A 17,312-nucleotide genomic window follows, 5' to 3' on the forward strand; every position below is an offset into this window, starting at 1 on the left:
GGAAAAACAAATACAGAAATGATCTAAGGAATGCATCCATGCAGGTGAGCAAGAGGAATAAGGAGTAAGAAAAGCTGAATCCCAAATGGAGCAGTGTGTGTACAAACTCAGTCATTTAGACACTCATCAGATATCGATTAGGCAATTGCTGTAGTTGTTGTTAAGTGCTGCCGAGTTAATTCTGACCCATAGCTACCCTGTATAGGGTTTCCAAGGAGCAGCTGGTGAGTTTGAACTGCTGACCTTGCAGTTCAAACCGACTTTGCAGTCTAGTGATTTAACCCACAGTGCCACACCAGAAGCAGGGAACAAAACCAAGTTCCTGCCTTGTGTTGGTGACTTTTTAGTAAATGAGACGGTCAAGGAATAAGATACACAGGTAAAATATAAGGTATGTCAGAAAGTGAAAACAGAGCCAGGGAGAAGGGGTAAAGGGGAGTACTTTGTTTTCAATAGGACAGTTGTGAATGAAGGAATGGATGATGGAGTAAGCTAAAAAGGGAACAAGTATAAATGCAAGTATGAATGAAAAGGTTAATATCTGTCTGCAGGATTAAATGAATGGACTAATGAACACACGAATGCAGGAACAAATGAGTGAACTAATGAAAGAATTATTGAATGCATAAATGAACTGTTTTTAAGCTTTTGATAAGTGCCTTTGAGTCATTAGCCTCAAAGCAACTTTGTTTAGGGTTTCCAAGGAACAGCTGGTGGGGTTGAACTGACAGAGTTCCCAGTCCAGTGCTGATCCTACAGTGCCACACCAGGAGTCCCTAAATGAACTAGTGCAGGAATAAATGAATAAACTAATGAATGGGTAGACTGCTGAATGAAGTGTCGAATGAATGAACTGATGCAGGGAAAGACTGCATGCCGCCCACGTGTCTGCATCGTCTGGCCTCTATGGATCATCCCCACCTGTCTGAACAGCCTCACATCCCTTCTGTCCTGCTTCGGCACAGGGCGCCCTCTGTGCTTGACTAACCTGTTCCTTTGTTGATGTTCTCGCCACCCAGTTTAACACGCTCTTTGTGGAATTTCCCACCCCCCAACCTGTGTTGGGCCATACCCCTGACACCTGCTAACCTACTGCTGTCTGTGCTGATCTCCTCCCACGGGGGTCTCCCTTCCCCCTCCCCAGCCTGTTCTGACCCCTCATTTCCCTTGCCTACATTGACCCCTCTTGGATCTGTGCGGATCCCCCTCAGCTTCGTCTCCTCTCTGGCCTGTGCTGCTCCCCTGCAACCACCCTTCACCCCGCCCTATGTGAACGACCCCTGGAGCACGTGCTGACCCCTCCCTCTGTGGTCACAGGCACCATGCGGCCTGTGCGGCGCAACTTCTATGACCCGTCGTCGGCGCCAGGCAAGGGCATCGTGTGGGAGTGGGAGAACGACGGAGGCGCATGGACGGCCTATGACATGGACATCTGCATCACCATCCAGAACGCCTACGAGAAGCAGCACCCTTGGCTCGATCTCTCGTCGCTCGGCTTCTGCTACCTCATCTACTTCAATAGCATGTCGCAGATGAACCGTCAGACGCGCAGGCGGCGCCGTTTGCGCCGCCGCCTGGACCTGGCCTACCCACTCACCGTCGGCTCCATCCCCAAGTCACAGTCTTGGCCTGTGGGCACCAGCTCTGGTCAGCCCTGCTCCTGTCAGCAGTGCTTGCTGGTCAACAGCACGCGTGCCGCCTCCAATGCCATCCTGGCCTCGCAGCGCCGCAAGGCGCCTCCTGCCGCCCCGCCGCCGCTGCCTCCCGGAGGGCCTCCAGGCGCGCTAGCTGTGCGCCCTAGCGCTACCTTCGCCGGCACCGCGCTCTGGGCCGCTCCCACCACCGGCCCCACCGAGCCCTCGCCGCCCCCAGGGGCGCCTCCACGGAGTCCTAGCGCTCCCAACGGCGCGCCCACCCCTGGGCAGAACAACCTCAACCGGCCGGGGCCCCAGCGTGCGACCAGTGTGAGCTCGCGCGCCTCCATCCCTCCGGGGTAAGACAGGGCCCCCGGGGGCGAGGGTGGGGCTGCCTGCAGGGCCAGGATTAAGAATGGTATTAATAATCGTGATAGGTAATACCTGGTGTCTGTTCAGTCTTCACTTTGTGCCAGACATTAACTAAGCACCTTAACATGTTCACACTCATTTATCCGGTGACGGTAAGTACCACTGTCGTCTACAATTTACCAGTTACGGTGGCGTGGCCTACCGTCACATTGACTCCATGTATGCCAAACACAACTGTGCTCTGTAGACTTTTCAATGGCTAGTTTTCCAGACATAGCTAGCCAGGCCTTTCTTCCCAGGTATCTCTGGGTGGCCTCTCTAACCTCCAGCTTTTCAATCAGCAACAGAGCCTTTTAATGGTTGGCGCCACCATGGAAACTGAAGCAGCTGGAGGGCAAATAGCTTCTCTAGGATCTAACAGTTCATAAGTGATTATTGTCATTATTAAATGCCACCAAGTTGGTTCTGACTCACAGAGACCCTGCATAGGGTTTCTAAGAACCAGCTGGTGGGTTTGAACCACTTATCTAGTGGTTTTACAGTCCATGTGGGCTAATGTGTTAGACTGCAAAGTCGTTTGAACTTCAAGGTCGGTGGTTCAAGCTCACCAGCTGCTCCTTGGAAACCCTATACAGGGTTGCTATGGGTGAGAATCGACTAGAAGGCACTTAAAAACAACAACTTATTCTATGGAAGGAATCGGGCTGCTAACCTCAAGGTTGGTAGTTCAAAACTACCAACCGTTCCGCGGGAGAAAGATGAGGCATTCTGCTCCCATAAAGATTTACAGCCTCAGAAACCTTGTGCAGGGTCACTATGAGTCAGAACTGACTCCACGGTAGTTAACAACAACAACTTATTCTGTGGAATCCTGGTGTGGCACTGTAGGCTAACATATCAGATGACAAAGTCGTTTGGATTGCAACTTCAGTGGTTCAAGCTCACCAATTGCTCCTTGGAAACCCTATACAAGGTTGCTATGGGTCAGAATTGACTGGACGGCACTTAACAACAACTTATCCTATAGCGCCACGCCAGGAATCCATTAAAAATGGCACAGATTTGTTCATTTGTTATTTGTAACTTACTAAAATTGTAAACACTATAGAATCAGCACTGGATTTTGAACCACAAGGTCAGCCGTTCAAACTTACTAGCTGCTCCTTAGAAAAACAGGGTCACTATGAGTTGGAACTGACTCAATGGCACTTAACAACAACAAAACTCTATATCAGCATCAATGTACAATCTTCCAAACAACCTTATCATCCCCATATTAAAGAAGAGGTAACTGGAAGAGGTATGGTGCCTTTTGCAGGGACTAGAACTCAGACCTGTAGGATTGCTGAGTCTGGGCCTTGTGATCTTAGAATTTTTAGAGGGCTTCTGAGTCAGTGTCCCAGTCCATGTTCACCATTTTGGGGGCTAGCTGGCATTGACCATTGTTGTTGTTGTTGTTAAGTGCCGTTGAGTCGGTTCCGACCCATAGCGACCCTGTACAGGGTTTCCAAGGGTGTAAATCTTTACGGGAGTAGAAAGCCTCATCTTTCTCCCGCGGAGCGGCATTGACTATTAGCCATGGTATTTCCCTCCTAAAATGCCATCAACAAAAAAACAAAAAAAAACCCAGAAAATGATAACCTTTGCGTCAGTTCCAACCAGTAACCCTATGGGGACAGAGTACTGCCTCAGAGGACTTTCAGATTGCTGCATATTTCACCTGCTGAGTAGCTGGTGGATTAGAGTTTACCTCTCAGCTAGTAACTGAGTACTTAGCCACTGTACCACCAGAGCTCCTGGTGTCACCATTAACCAAAACCAAACCACTGCCATCGAGTTGATTCCCACTCATAGCGACCCTGTAAGACACAGTAGAAATGCTCCATTGGGTTTTTTAGACTATAAATCTTTTTGGAAGCAGATTGCTTCGTCTTTCTGACCACTGAGGAGCTGTTAGTTAGTAGTAGTTAACAGCCCAATGCTTAACCCATGGTGCCACCAGGTCTGCTATGTCACCATTACTTGGATTAATACTACTGTTTAAACTGGGCTCCAGGGACTCCATAGTGGGGCATGTTGGATCAATAGACAAGGGCAGGCAATCAAGCCAGTCTCTAGGCTCTTGTTTTAACAGAGTAGTCCTTTGGGGAATCTCTTTTACCAATTGGCATTCTCATCAGGATTTCACAGGAAAAGAAACCCCACCCATACCAACTGTGAAAACTCCTGGGTTCAGGCATTCTAGGTACTAGTGAGCCCTGGAACCTGACTTGGGTCAATGTTAGCAGAAGACCAGGTCATGAGGGCATGGGAAAGAGGGAGAAGCAAAGACCTAGAGCTTGGGACAGACCCAAAGGGAAAAGACTAGGCGGACTTGGGCATGGTGCCAAGAGGTGAAAGAGCCAAAGGAGGGCAACTTGACTGAGATCATCATGGTGTGGCCAGGGGGCCTGATCAGGATGACCTGAGATCAATGAGGGTCAGGTCTGTATGTACTTTCTGAAGCTATCATATCCAGGTGTGTCCTTGCCTCAAGTGAAATGGATGAAACTGATGAACAGAGGTGTATCAGAGTTCTGGCAGGGATGACCGGTGTCGTGGGTACTACTTGAAGAGGATCTACTCACCATTTTGATTTCCACTACCAGCTATGAGAGATCATTCAGCAAATTAAAACAAATCCTTTCATGTTTGAGAGCCTCCATGGGTCAAGGCAAGGAGCTCTGGTGGCATAGTGGATTACAAGCTGGGCTGCTAACTGAAAGGAGAAAGATGAGGCCTTCTGCTTCCATAATGATTTCCAGCCTCGGAAACTCTATGCAGAACCACTATAAATCTGACCCAACTTGATGGCACACCATAACTGGGGGTCAAGGCAGACTGGATCTTGCTTTGCTACGTGTAGAAAGAGAAGAAACTGAGAAAATACACATATACATCAGAAACGACTCTATCCATGAAAACAAAAAAGTTGCAGTTGTAATTTTCATATAGTGCCGTAATGTAAGTAAAAAATTAATGAGCTTGACTTATCTTTTTGAGTTGATTTGGTAAACTTATCTAAAAGATGCATGTTAGTTAGATGGTTAGAAGGAGCACAATTTCAGTGCTTGCCACAGGCGCTATTTTCTGTAGTTTCTCACTGCCTAGGTTTCTATCTCCTTCCTCTCTGCCACCTCCGAGCTATGTGGTCTGGAGCCAGTCATTTCCCTTCATTGAACCTCAGTCTCTTTATCTGTAAAATGGGGGCAGAAAGAGTGCTGTGAGGGAGGGCTGAGAGAGCTGTGATTTTCCACCACCTGCCTGCCTCATGCTTCCCTTCTCCTCCAGATAGTCCCTCTCTGGGGGGAGGGGACTGTGAGCACAGGTGTCTGGAGTGTGTCATTGTGGCTCTTCATAGAAGGTGGTCAGGCCTAGTCCCTAAAAGTGGGGGCTGAGGACCCCAAGCTGGAGTGGATGTGGGAAGGGCCAACACCAGGGCAGTTCCAGGGACCTCCACAGTGGGAATTTGAGAGCCTCCTCTCTGGGGCAGTATGTTTTCAAACTTCAAGTTGTGACCTAGTGGTAGATTATAAAAGGAGTCCTAGTGGTGTAGTGGTTAAGTGCTCCACTGCTAACCAAAAGATCAGTGGTTCAAATCTACTAGTTGAATCAAATCTACTATTACTTCAAGGGAGAAAGATGTGGCTATCTGCTTCGAGAAAGAGAGGTAGTGGTGTTGGTGGTTATGTGCTGTGGAATCAGTTCCAACTCATAGCGTCCCTGTATAGAGTTTCCAAGGCTGTAAATCTTTATGGGAGCAGAAAGCCTTGTCATTCTTTGTCATTCTTCTGATGAATGGCTGATGAATTCGAATTGTTGACTTTGAGGTTAGCAGCCCAATGCACAACCCACCACATCACCAGGGCTCCTTCCATAGAGATTATTGCTGTTGTTGTGTGCCACAGAGTCGATTCCGACTCCTAACGACCTTGTGTAGGGTTTCTGAGGCTTCAACCGCTGACCCTGTTGTAGCAGTCCAGCATCTATCCTACCCCAACATAGAAGATAAAAATTTACCAGTGAACTACCCCCTCACACACACACCAGAGTCTCTAGTTCTGGACTCCTCCTGGTGTGGCCCTTAAGCACCAGACTGCTAACGGCAAGGTCAGTGGTTCAAACCCACCAGCCACTCTTTGGAAACACTATACAGGGTCACTATGAATCAGAACCCACTCCTCAATGCTTAACAACACCAATAACAACATGTTCAGGGAAGGACTGGCAAGTGGGGAGCCAATGAGTATGGTAGGGGGAAGGCAGGCAGGGACATTGCGAGCTCATAGGAGTAGAGGTGGGAATGGACTCAGCAGGTTTTAGAGACCATCAGGAATGGATATTTCCTGATAGAATAATAGAGACTGACAACTTTCCTCATGTCATGGTACAGGGACAGATTGTGGGGGCTCCTCCACGGAGCCTAGGCTAGACGCTGATAGCAACAGGGAGCTATAAGAGTATGCTTGAGCTCAGAAGGACTATATTGGGAGAAGAAAGATTTCTCCTTTGTAGTGCTGATCATTAAACATATCCTCTAATCTGCCAGGAGCCCTGGTGTGGATAAGCACGGACTGATAACTTCAAGGTTGGCAGTTCAAACCGACTAGCTGCTCTCAGAAATCCTTTACAGGGTCACTATGAGTCGTAACCAACTCAAGGGTACATAAAAACAAATCTGCCAGAATTATGGTCCCCCCTCCAGCCACACATATCCCCGTATCTACCCCCTTCCTCCCTCCTGGGTACTGTTCATCACCCTGCAGGAGCCCAGACACCCCCTCACTGGTCCTTGGCCATGGAGACCCTGCCCAGTTTCGCCCCAGCCCCTCTGAGTTTGCATCAAGGCCCCCTAATCTTCATCTTTAAAAAATCCCTGCTAAAAATACCCCTGGCTCAGCATGGAGGTGTGCCAGGACCCAAAGAGTCTGTGGCTGGGGGATGGGGGTGAGACGAAGGAGGGGATGGGGGTGGTAGACCCTGGTTCCTCTGGGCTGAAGTTTCTCGTTGCTGAGGCAACCGAGGCCCTGGTGCAGCCCGTGGAGGGAAAGGGTGGGCTCTCTGAGGAGCCTGGCAGCCCCTTGGAGGATGTGGCCCTTCGTGTGGTCTCTCTGTCTCTCTCTGTCTGATCTCGCTATTTCTTTGTGACCCTGTCTCCTTGTATCTATTTCCTGCTCTTTCTCGCCCACCCTTTCCTTTCCCTCTGAGCAGCTGTCTCCCTCCCCCCACATTTTCTCTCCACCTTCCAGCTCTGCCCTGGTGGACTCAAACAAGCTCAGAGTCCGCCTGGACACGCAACTTTGTTTCTCTGGCCTCACTTTTCCCATCTGCCAGTTGGAGCTAAAACCACCACCATATGCACGTTCAGATGCGTTAATTGTCAAGTGTGATGAGCATGCGAGGGAGGAGGGAGTTCTCCTTGTGCTCTGATGCTGCTCTACCCACCCAGCCCCCAGCATTACAGCCCGGGATGGGCCTCTGGAGGGAGGTCCAGAGAAGACCACTGACTTGTCCAAGGTTACATAGCCGGTGGGAACACAGTGTTGACCTGACCAGGGTTTTTTCCACTCCCTAGCGGACGGTTGACTCCTGTGATGAGGTGGGGAGCCAGCTGGCACTCGGGGCCTAGGGGGAGCCCCCACAGGGGTGGGGAAGATCCGGCCTGTCTCCTGAGAGGTCAATGACCAGCTCTTTGGAACACAGCTGTGGGGCAGAGGAACGGACTCAGAGTTTCCACCACATGTGATGGGGAACGTGAGAGTGAGGACAGGGTGGAGGGTTCAGATGCAAGCCTGTTTCCATTTAACTAGTGCTCACTAGTTCCCAAGAGCCCTGGTAGTGTAGTTGGTTACACATTGAGCTGCTATCTGCCAGGTCAGCAGTTCGAATCTACCAGTCACTCTTTGGGAGAAAGATGAAGTTTTCTGCTCCCATAAAGCTTTACAACTTCGGAAAGCCATTACAGGGTTGCTATGAGTCTGAACTGACTCCATCACTAGATCCCAGGGCTTGTACGCCAACGTATGTATGCATTTTCCCTCTTAATTCTCAAAGCAATATAAGGTGAGGCAGATCCTATGATCCCCATTTTCCAAATGAGGAAACTGAGTCTCTGAGAGACCTAAGGCACTTGCCTAAGAATCTGATTCCGGAACCCAAGTTGGCCGAGAGACTGAGGGTGCCCCCACAACCCCAGTCTTTCCCACAGTGATCCCCATGATCTGACAGTCAAAGCAAACCCATTGCTGTTGCACTGATTCTGACTCACAGCAACCCCACATGTTACAGAGGAGAAACGCACCATAGGGTTTTCTTGTCTGGAATCTTTACGGAAGCAGATTGCCAAGCCTTGCTGTTGCTACTGCAAACCACGTGTGTGTCACCCAGGCTCTTTCTGTGATCTGAACTAGGTCCTGATCCCACTTGGTCTCAGGAGCCCAGAGAGTCGCTGGACATGGAGTGAAAGGTTTGCAGAGAGTTTGAGACGAGCCTCAGCATCTCCTCCTGCTTTGTGACCTCAGCTACTTCATAGTCTCCTTCTTTAGCATCTGTGAGATGGGACCAGAGGCCAGATGTTTCAAATCTACATCCGTTTCAGTTCCTTCCAGCAGTGGGAGTGGGTACTGGTTCCATCTTATCAGCACAAGAATTTTACAACTGTACCAAACTAATCAGTGCAAAAGGGACGCTGTTTACAATTTTATTTCTTATGCTGCTCCCTCTCTTGGGCTGTGTATCACTTCCTCGATGATTTGCAAGTGCTCTTTATACATTGAGGATATGAATCCTTTGTCATCTTTTCCCAGGTGTGTGCTTGTTTTAGCAATGTCATCTGTTTTGTTGTTGTTATGTGCTGTCAACTCATAGGGTTTCTGGTCAGCGGCTGGTGGGTTTGAACCACCACCTTGAGATTAGCAGTCCAGTGCTTATCCCACAGTGCCCTATCATTAATTAATCCATATTTATTGAGTACTTACTATGTGCTAAAGACCTGATGATACTGTGGGTTAGGCGTTGGGCTGCTACCCCGGGGGTTCAGAGACTTTATGGGAGTAGACAGCCCCATCTTTCTTCCATGGAGCAGCTGGTGAATTCGAACAGCTGACATTTCGGTAAGCAGCCAAATGCTTACCCATTGCACTACCAGGGACTCCTTAAATAATTTGTTGTTGTTGTTAAGTGCTATCGAGTCAGTTTCAATTCACAGTGGCCTTGTATAGGGTTTTGGAAGCTGTAAATCTTTACAGGAGCAGAAAGCCTCATCTTGTTCCTGGTTGACTAGAACTGCTGGCCTTGAAGTTGGCAGCCCAACTCCTAATCCACTAGGCTGCCAGGACCGCTTTAAATAAAAGAGTATATTAAATGGTAGTAACTGCTACAGAGGAATAGCAGGGAAGGGGTGTGCAATTTTAAATAAGGAGGTCACGAAAGGCGTCACAGAGAGGTTGACTTTTGAGCAAAGACCGAAGTAGGTCAAGAAATAAGCCAGGCAGAGAACAGCGTACCAGGAGGCACGTTCCTGGCGCTGATGGAAGGGTTTGTACTGAGACCCTGGAGCTGGAGCCGACCTGCTATTGGAGGCCTGAGCAACTGAATAGGATGAACCTGGGTTGTGAGCAATGGGAGCTGAGGCCAGAGATGAAATGGGGCCAGGTCCTGTGGAGCCTTCTGGGCCCTGTGAAGACGCTGGCTTTTGTTCTGCTTGAAGCAGGATCCAGAGGCTGTGATGAGAGAAACTGAGGGGGAGCAGGGGGCAGTGGGGAGACAGGCTTTGTTGTGGTGGGTGTGTTGTGATTTTCTTTTTTTTTTCTAGCAGTGATTTTATGTGTTGTTGTTGGTTTTTTTGGGGTTTTTTTTGTAATTAATTTTAATTCTTTAACAGGTGTTACATATAAATGGCTCAGGAACTGAAAAGTAAAGAAAGGCACACCATGAAGTCTATCCCCTACTCTGCTCCCTGTCAGACCTCTGGCCTGCAGCCCACCCTCCCTCTTTTCCTGGCCTCCCTGGGGTGCTGTGACAATGACTCTGCCCTCCTCCCTCCAGTCCACCTCACCACAAGGTCAAACCCAACACCCCCGCCCCACTTGAAGCACTTCCTGCCCTGCTGCTTAGGAGGCCAAACCACACACTCCTATTTGCACACGGCTGTCCCTGGGGCCGTGGGAACTGAACCCTGCCTGCCCCCCCCCCACCACCACCACACACACAGACACAGTGCAGGGCAGGCTAGGAGAGGCTAATTCTAAGACCCCAGGCCTGGAAATAAAGCTGAGGTCCAAGTACCCACCACTGCTCCCCAGGGGATGTTTGAATCCTTTATCACTGGGAGCTGTCCCTTTACAGAGGGAAACAGGCCCATAACAGCCCAGGGGCTAGTCCAGGCAGAGAGGGTACTGGAGGAAGGTAGGGTAGTGACTGGACTGGGTGACAAAGTGCTCAGAGTCCCCAGCCTTGGACACCCCCTTTGGGGCTCTGCAGAGGGGATGGGGAGGGAACTTGGTCCAGGTGGAGGGCCAGCATGAGGCAGATTGCCCCCTGCCAAGGAAGGGGCAACAGGAGCCAGGTTTAGCCTGACTGAAACCTCTAGGAATGAGAGATGTTGCTCAATTTCCTTCTCCCCATGATGTGACTCTCACCAATAACAGGGGATCCAGGGGCTTTTGGATAAGTCCAGGTGCCCTTCCTGGGCTGGGACCAATCTGGGGGCCCAGAAACTAAACTAAAAACATGTGACAAACCTGTGGCCTTGGGGGTGGGGTATCTCTACAGGGAGTGCCAGTGGGGCCTCCTGAGTCTCAGTGGTCCTGACCCCCTCTGATTTCCAAGGGAAGGGTAAATAGGGAATAGTATTGTTACTGAGTGCCATCAAGTTGGTTCCAACTCACAGTGACCCTGTACAGAGTCTCTGAGGCTTTTTAAAAATCTTTGCAGGAGCACAAAGTCTCATCTTTCTTCCATGGAATGGCTGGTTCAGGCTTAAATCAAGGGCCCTGTGGTTCCACGTCTAGTGCTTATCGTATGGAATCACCATGCTTCCAGGGAACAGTGTGGGGAACAGCATGTAGGAAACTCTTCCCGGATTACCTCATCCTGCCTTCGAACATTGCCTTCTGGTCAGCACAGGTACAGGGCTTCTCTTCACACTGTCCTTGGCAAGGTGGAAGGCCAATCATCCCCTTCCTCTTTTCTACTAATCCAAGGGATCAATTTTTTCCAGTCAAGGTCTTAAGAGAACAAGAGAGGCTGCAGAGGATGGTTCTATGGAATGTGTGCTTCAAGGCTCATTTCAAATGTGGGCAGAGAGGTCTCTGGTGGTGCAAACAGTTTGTGCTCAGCTGATAACTAAAAGGTGGCAATTGGAACTCATCCCAAAGCACTGTGGAAGAAATGTCTGGCAATCTACTTCCATAGAGATTGCAGCCAAGATAACCGTATGGGGCAGTTCTGCTCCGTAACACATGGGGTCTTGTAAGTCACAAATCAAAATCAACAACAAAAAGCAGCAGTTTAGAAAGATAGCCCCTGTGTAGACCATCATATGTGTGCCGAGAACACACCAGGAGAGTCTGTACAGGACATCTGCTCGAACGAACATCCTTGCAAAACACAGAACCCACCCCTTCCTTCCTTCATGCATCTGCTATGTGCCGTGGAGGTGGTGGTGGTAGTGTGCCATGTTGTCAGTTCTGACTCATGGAGACTCTATATAGGGGTTCCGAGACTGTAAATCTTTATGGGAGCAGAAAGCCCCATCTTTCTCCCGAGGAACAGCTAGTAGTTTCGAATTGCTGACTTTGAGGTTAGCAGCCTGACTAGTAACCACTACGCAACCAGAGCTCCTTACTATACACCATACACAGGCATATCTATGACATGGTGTGGGATTGGTTCCAGACCACTACAGTAAAGCACATGTTGCAATCAAGCAAATCATGTGAATGTTTTGGTTTCCCAGTGCATACAGAAGTTATGTTTATGCTAGACTGAAGTCTAGGTAGCGTGCAATAGCTTGATGAAACATTTGCAAGATTGTGAGAATGACCAAAACGTGACACAGAGACACTAAGTAAGCACCTGCTGTTGGAAAAATGGCACCCATCAACTTACAACATGCAAGGTTGCCACCAATTTACAATTGTTCAAAAACACAGTGTCTGCGAAACTCAGCACACTAAAACTCAGCATGCTTGTATGTCTGTTGAAGTCAGGTGGTCACCTCTCTTAGGAGGCAGCCCTGCAGCAGAACCCTGGTCAAACCTCTCATCATCTGGGGAGGAGCCTTCCCAGCAGACCTCATAACCCTGCAAAGGCTGAATGCTGAGTGTGCTTGGAGGACAGCTGATGTGACTGGAGTGGAGAGGTGGAGGGAGACGCTGGGAAGGACCAGTCACAGAGGTAGGCTGTGGCCATGCTAATGAGTGCCAGATAGTGACTGGTGATGTGGGAAAAAGAAATGAAGAAAGGTACGGGCAAAGACAAGGAGTGTTGGTGGTTAAGTACTCAACGACTAACCAAAAGGTCATTTGGTTTGAACCCACCAGACACTCTTGGAAAATCTGTTCCAGAAAAGATTACAGTGGACCACACCCTCTGAGGGCAGTCCTCTCTGTCACATGGGGTCACCAGGAGTCGAAATCGACTTGACGGAAACCAATAACGATCACCACTTATCTGTCAGTTTGTCATAATGTGGTGACTTGCGTGTTGCTGTGATGCTGAAAGCTATGCCACGGTTATTTTAAATACCAGCAAGGTCACCCATGGTAGACGGGTTTCAGATGAGTTACCAGAGAAAGCCGAGTAGGAACAAGGAGAGAGGGACTACTTCTGAATATTTAGTCACTGAAAACCTTATGAATAGAAGTGGAACACTGAAGATATAACCAGAATATTGACGTATGATGAAGAGCACTAGAAGGTTGTCAGATATAGTACCGGAAGATGAGCCCCTTAGGCTGGAAGGCACTCACAGTGGCAGTAGCAATAGCTTCAGACATAGTGACTATGATTGTGAGGATAGCGCAGGACTGGGCAGGGTTTTGTTCTGTTGTGCATAAGGCCGCTATGAGTGGGCGCTAGCTCAACAACACCTAATAACAACAACAACATTAACAAATGCAAAGACAGGACTTTTTTCAAGTAGAGAAGTAGCAGGCAATGTACACCTCTGACAAGGTAACATTTGAGCCAGCACCTGTGTGAAGTGAGGGAGCAGTATTCTGGGTACAGGGATTTTTAATTTTTCCCTTTCTAATTTTGGGGTGGGGGTGCACGGGGCAGGATACACAGGGATCCTGGCATCACGCTATAGTATAAGCGGAGAAGCACTCCACCACAAGGTCTGTCTGAACTGCAAGGTTGGCGGTTAAAACTCACCAGCCACTCCTCGGAAATTCTGTATAGGGTCACTATGGGTCGGAACCGACTCAACAGCACTCAATAACAACAACAAAAGGATACAGAACCGCAATTAATTTTTTAATATTGACTTTGTATTTAGTGGTGGTGGTGGTTCTGTGTCGTGGAGTCGGTTCTGGCTCACAGCGACCCTGTATAGGGTTTCTGAGGCTGTAAATCTTTACAGGAGCAGAAACCCTCATCTTTCTCCCATGGAATGACTGGTAGTTTCGAACGGCTAACTTTGAGGTTAGCAGCCCAACTCATAACCTCTACGCTACCAGAGTCTTCTAAATTTGCTTATTAATTCTAATATATTTTTAAAGATTTTTCTATATACAGGCAGTTCCCAATGAACTGCACTTACAACGGTTTGTTTTTTGTTTTTGTTTCATTATATCTTATCATTAGTAATATGTACTACATACAATGTTGCAGTGAGTAATTTGCTGAAGTAGTCATTCTTAGACGTTCACTCAGAGATGTTCAAAGGTGAACTTTTTAAGATACTGGTAATAAAAGGTAATAATAATGAAAACTAAAAAAAAAAAAGAGAGACAGGTACTCAACTTACATCAGAACTGACTTATGTTGTCAGAACAGAACGCTGTCCTAAGTCAGGGACTTTGCTGTTGTGAAGTACCTTAAGTCGAGTCTGATTCATCGTGACCCTGTGTATGATTTCCATGGAGCAGCTGGTGGGTTTGAAGCACCAACCTCTTGGTTAGCAGTCCAGTGCTTACCCTACAGCACCACACCAGGACAATAAGTCAGGGACTGTTGTTGTTGTTAAGCGCTGTCAAGTTGGTTCTGACTTACAGTGACTGTGTATAGTATTTTCAAGGAGCAGCTGGTGGGTTTGAACCACCGACATTGCAGTTATCTCTCCAGTGCTTATCCTACAGCACCACACCAGGGCTCCATCACTATGTGCATAATTATGATGTCTGCAAATAACAGTCAGCAAGTGTAAAGATCCTGAGGTAGAAAAGTGATTGAGAAACAACGGAGAGACAGACCACAGTGGCTGTGTGCAGGGGGAATGAGGCTCAAAGATAGTTTTGAACAAAGAGGTGAGGTGGGAACCATGGGCGGATTGAGAGAATAGCAGACAAGTTCTGATTTCGGGGTGGGATAGGACCTCTCTCTGCCCTGGGGAAGCCAGGCCTAGTTTCTCCCTGGGTCAATGGCAGAGAACCTGAAGAACCCTTGTACCCAGAGAAGGCTGAGCAGGGAGTGAGGGGCCAGTCCCCTTCCTGGAGGCTGTGGGCAGTGGCCGCTTGTCCAGGATAGGGGATGTTCTCACTGGTTGGGAGGAAACGGCATGCCCCACATCAAAGGCAGCCCCGGGCGGCTCCCATGCTCGCACGGCGTGGGAACTCTGCTTTTCGGGGTTCTCGTGGGGGACCTGTGGATTGCAAGGGGCTGAGGCCACCTCGGGACTGTCCCCCAGCTCACTGACTAACAAAAACACAGCACCCCGACACACCCCACTCACAACTCTCTTCCCACAAGTATGGTTGAATGTTGTGAACCAGAACCAGGGCTGTGTGGTTTGTAAGGGGTTCCGGAAACTGTTAGGTTAGCTGAGATCTGTAAGTTTCCCTCCCTGTGGTATTCTCTGTCTGCCCCCCACCAAGACAAAGGCTCAGCAAAACCAGGTCATCTGTTGGAGCAGCCTTTGGCATTATATAGACCTACTCAATGGCATCACTCGGGCTGTTGTCACCCAGTGTGGTAACTCAGCACTGTCACCCATACCCAACCATACAGAATCCATCATAATGTCCATATCAGTTTTCATAATGGAACAATCTGTGATAACTACAGCTGTAAATTGCTTAAATGTAGTATTTCATAGATTATATGAATAATAACAACAAAATCATTTTGTAAAATTTTCCCACATGATTACGTTACGTTACAACATCATTAGTAACGGAGTAGCAGTCTTTTCCTTTCATTGTTGTTGTTGTTGTTAAGTGCCGTCATAGCAACCTTGTAGGGTTTCCAAGAAGTGGCTGGTGAGTTTGAACTGTTGACCTTGTGGTTCAAACCGACCTTGCAGTCCAGCGCATTAACCCACAGCGCCACACCAGGCCATCTTTTTTTCCCCCTTTTTTTCTTTCTTTTCCTTTAATTACTATTTCGTCTTTAAAAGAGATATTGATATAGGTTTGTAAATACTAATTACCACAATATTGTAGCTTGAACACTAGAGAATTTGATAAAATCAGCAACTGTCAAAACACCAACAGCAACAAAAACAACAGCATGTGATTGTAGCAAGTGCAGACGAAGCCATGTGATTCAAAGCAGCATTGTAATTGGGTAATAAGGACAGCTCTGATTGAGATAAGGTTCAATAAAGAAATTAGCATAGAACTTTAGCCTTCTAGGTATATTGCTAAGTCCTGGTGTGGCGCCCTCAACCACAAGGCTGCTTTGAACTTCAAGGTTGGTAGTTCAAACTCACCAGCCGCTCCTTGGAAACCCTATTCAGGGCTGCTATGAGTTGGAACCAACTCGATGGCACATAACAACAAGAAGAAGCTGTGCTTACAAAAAGTATTTTTGTTATAACTAATCACGGGTATATTTTTATAAAAAATAATAATCTTTGCTAATACACTACACAAAAATTTTCTAGGCAGTTATTTTGGTGCCAGGCTATCCAACATACCCCTATAAAGCCACTGGATCTGGGGCAACAAACTGGCTTTATTGATGGGTTAGCGGCTTCCTGGAGAACTGTGTTGAGGATTCTGCTTAGCTTGAGTGAGTGTGGTGATCGATTAGTGATGTCTGCCATGGTAGGCGATAAGAGAGCAATGGCATGTATGATAAAAAAAAAAAAATTATTTCACGTATTACAGCTAGCCCTGCAGAGGGAGGAGGATTGTTTTCTTTCCATGAGACAGAAGAGAAGGAAGGGGGCGGGAGAGATCTAGATATATTGAAGGAGTCCTGGTGTGGTGCTGTGGGGTAATGCAAATGTGCCAGATTGCAAAGCCATTTGAACTGCAAGATCGGCTATTCAAGCTCACCAGCTGCTCCTCGGAAACCCTATACAGGGTCACTATGGGTCGGAAACAACTCAACAGCACTTCACAACAACAACAACAACCAGTATTTCTACAATGTTGTTTTGTGCCATCGAATTGATTCCAGCTCAGGAGCAAACCCATCTGTCAGAGCAGAACTTCCCTTTAGGGTTTCCTATGTTGTCATTTTTACGGGAGCAGACTTCCAGGTCTGTTTTCCTGTGGAGCAGCTGTGGGTTCAAACTACCAAGCTTTTGGTTAGCAGCCAAGCACTTAATTATTGATCCTCTAGGACTCTCTTTGTCTACACTAGAGATGTTTTTGTTGTTGTTATGTGCCATGGAGTCAGTTCAAACTCATAGCTACCCTGTACAGGGTTTCCAAGGCTGTAAATCTTTACGGGAGCAGAAAGCCTCATCTTTCTCCCATGGAACAGCAGGTAGTTTCGAACTGGTGATCCTGAGATTTGCAGCCTGATACGTAACCACTATGCTACCAGAGCTCGTTAGAGATGTTTTTAGTGCTATTTAATTGCAGTGACCTTGAGCAAATCACTTAACTTTTATGATCCTCAGCTTCCTTATCTGTAAAATGGGTATACTAATACCTCACTTGGAGTCCTGGTGTGGCTCTGTGGGTTAATGCACCAGACTGCAAAGCCGTTTGAACCACAAAGTCAGCAGTTCAGGCTCACCAGTCGCTCCTCAGAAACCCTATACAGGGTTGCTATGGGTCAGAACCGACTCGACAGCACTTAACAACAATACCTCACTTAAAGGGTTGTTGGGAGGGCAGGGTAAAGGAGAGGCTTGAGGCAAATACT

The 17,312-nt window shown here is 48.0% G+C and overlaps 1 protein-coding gene across 1 annotated transcript in view; it reads left to right on the forward strand.

Moving 5' to 3' along the window:
* The window catches only part of DTX1 (deltex 1, E3 ubiquitin ligase), a 39,654-nt gene that overhangs the window by 15,953 nt on the left and 6,389 nt on the right, over positions 1-17,312 (forward strand). The window contains exon 2 of the mRNA XM_006870466.1: positions 1,318-1,993. Coding sequence (XP_006870528.1) covers positions 1,318-1,993 — 676 coding nt within the window. The remainder of the gene's footprint in view (positions 1-1,317; positions 1,994-17,312) is intronic.

This window comes from Chrysochloris asiatica, unplaced genomic scaffold (assembly GCF_000296735.1).
Source record: "Chrysochloris asiatica unplaced genomic scaffold, ChrAsi1.0 scaffold00142, whole genome shotgun sequence".
In the NCBI taxonomy this organism is placed as follows: Eukaryota; Metazoa; Chordata; class Mammalia; order Afrosoricida; family Chrysochloridae; genus Chrysochloris; species Chrysochloris asiatica.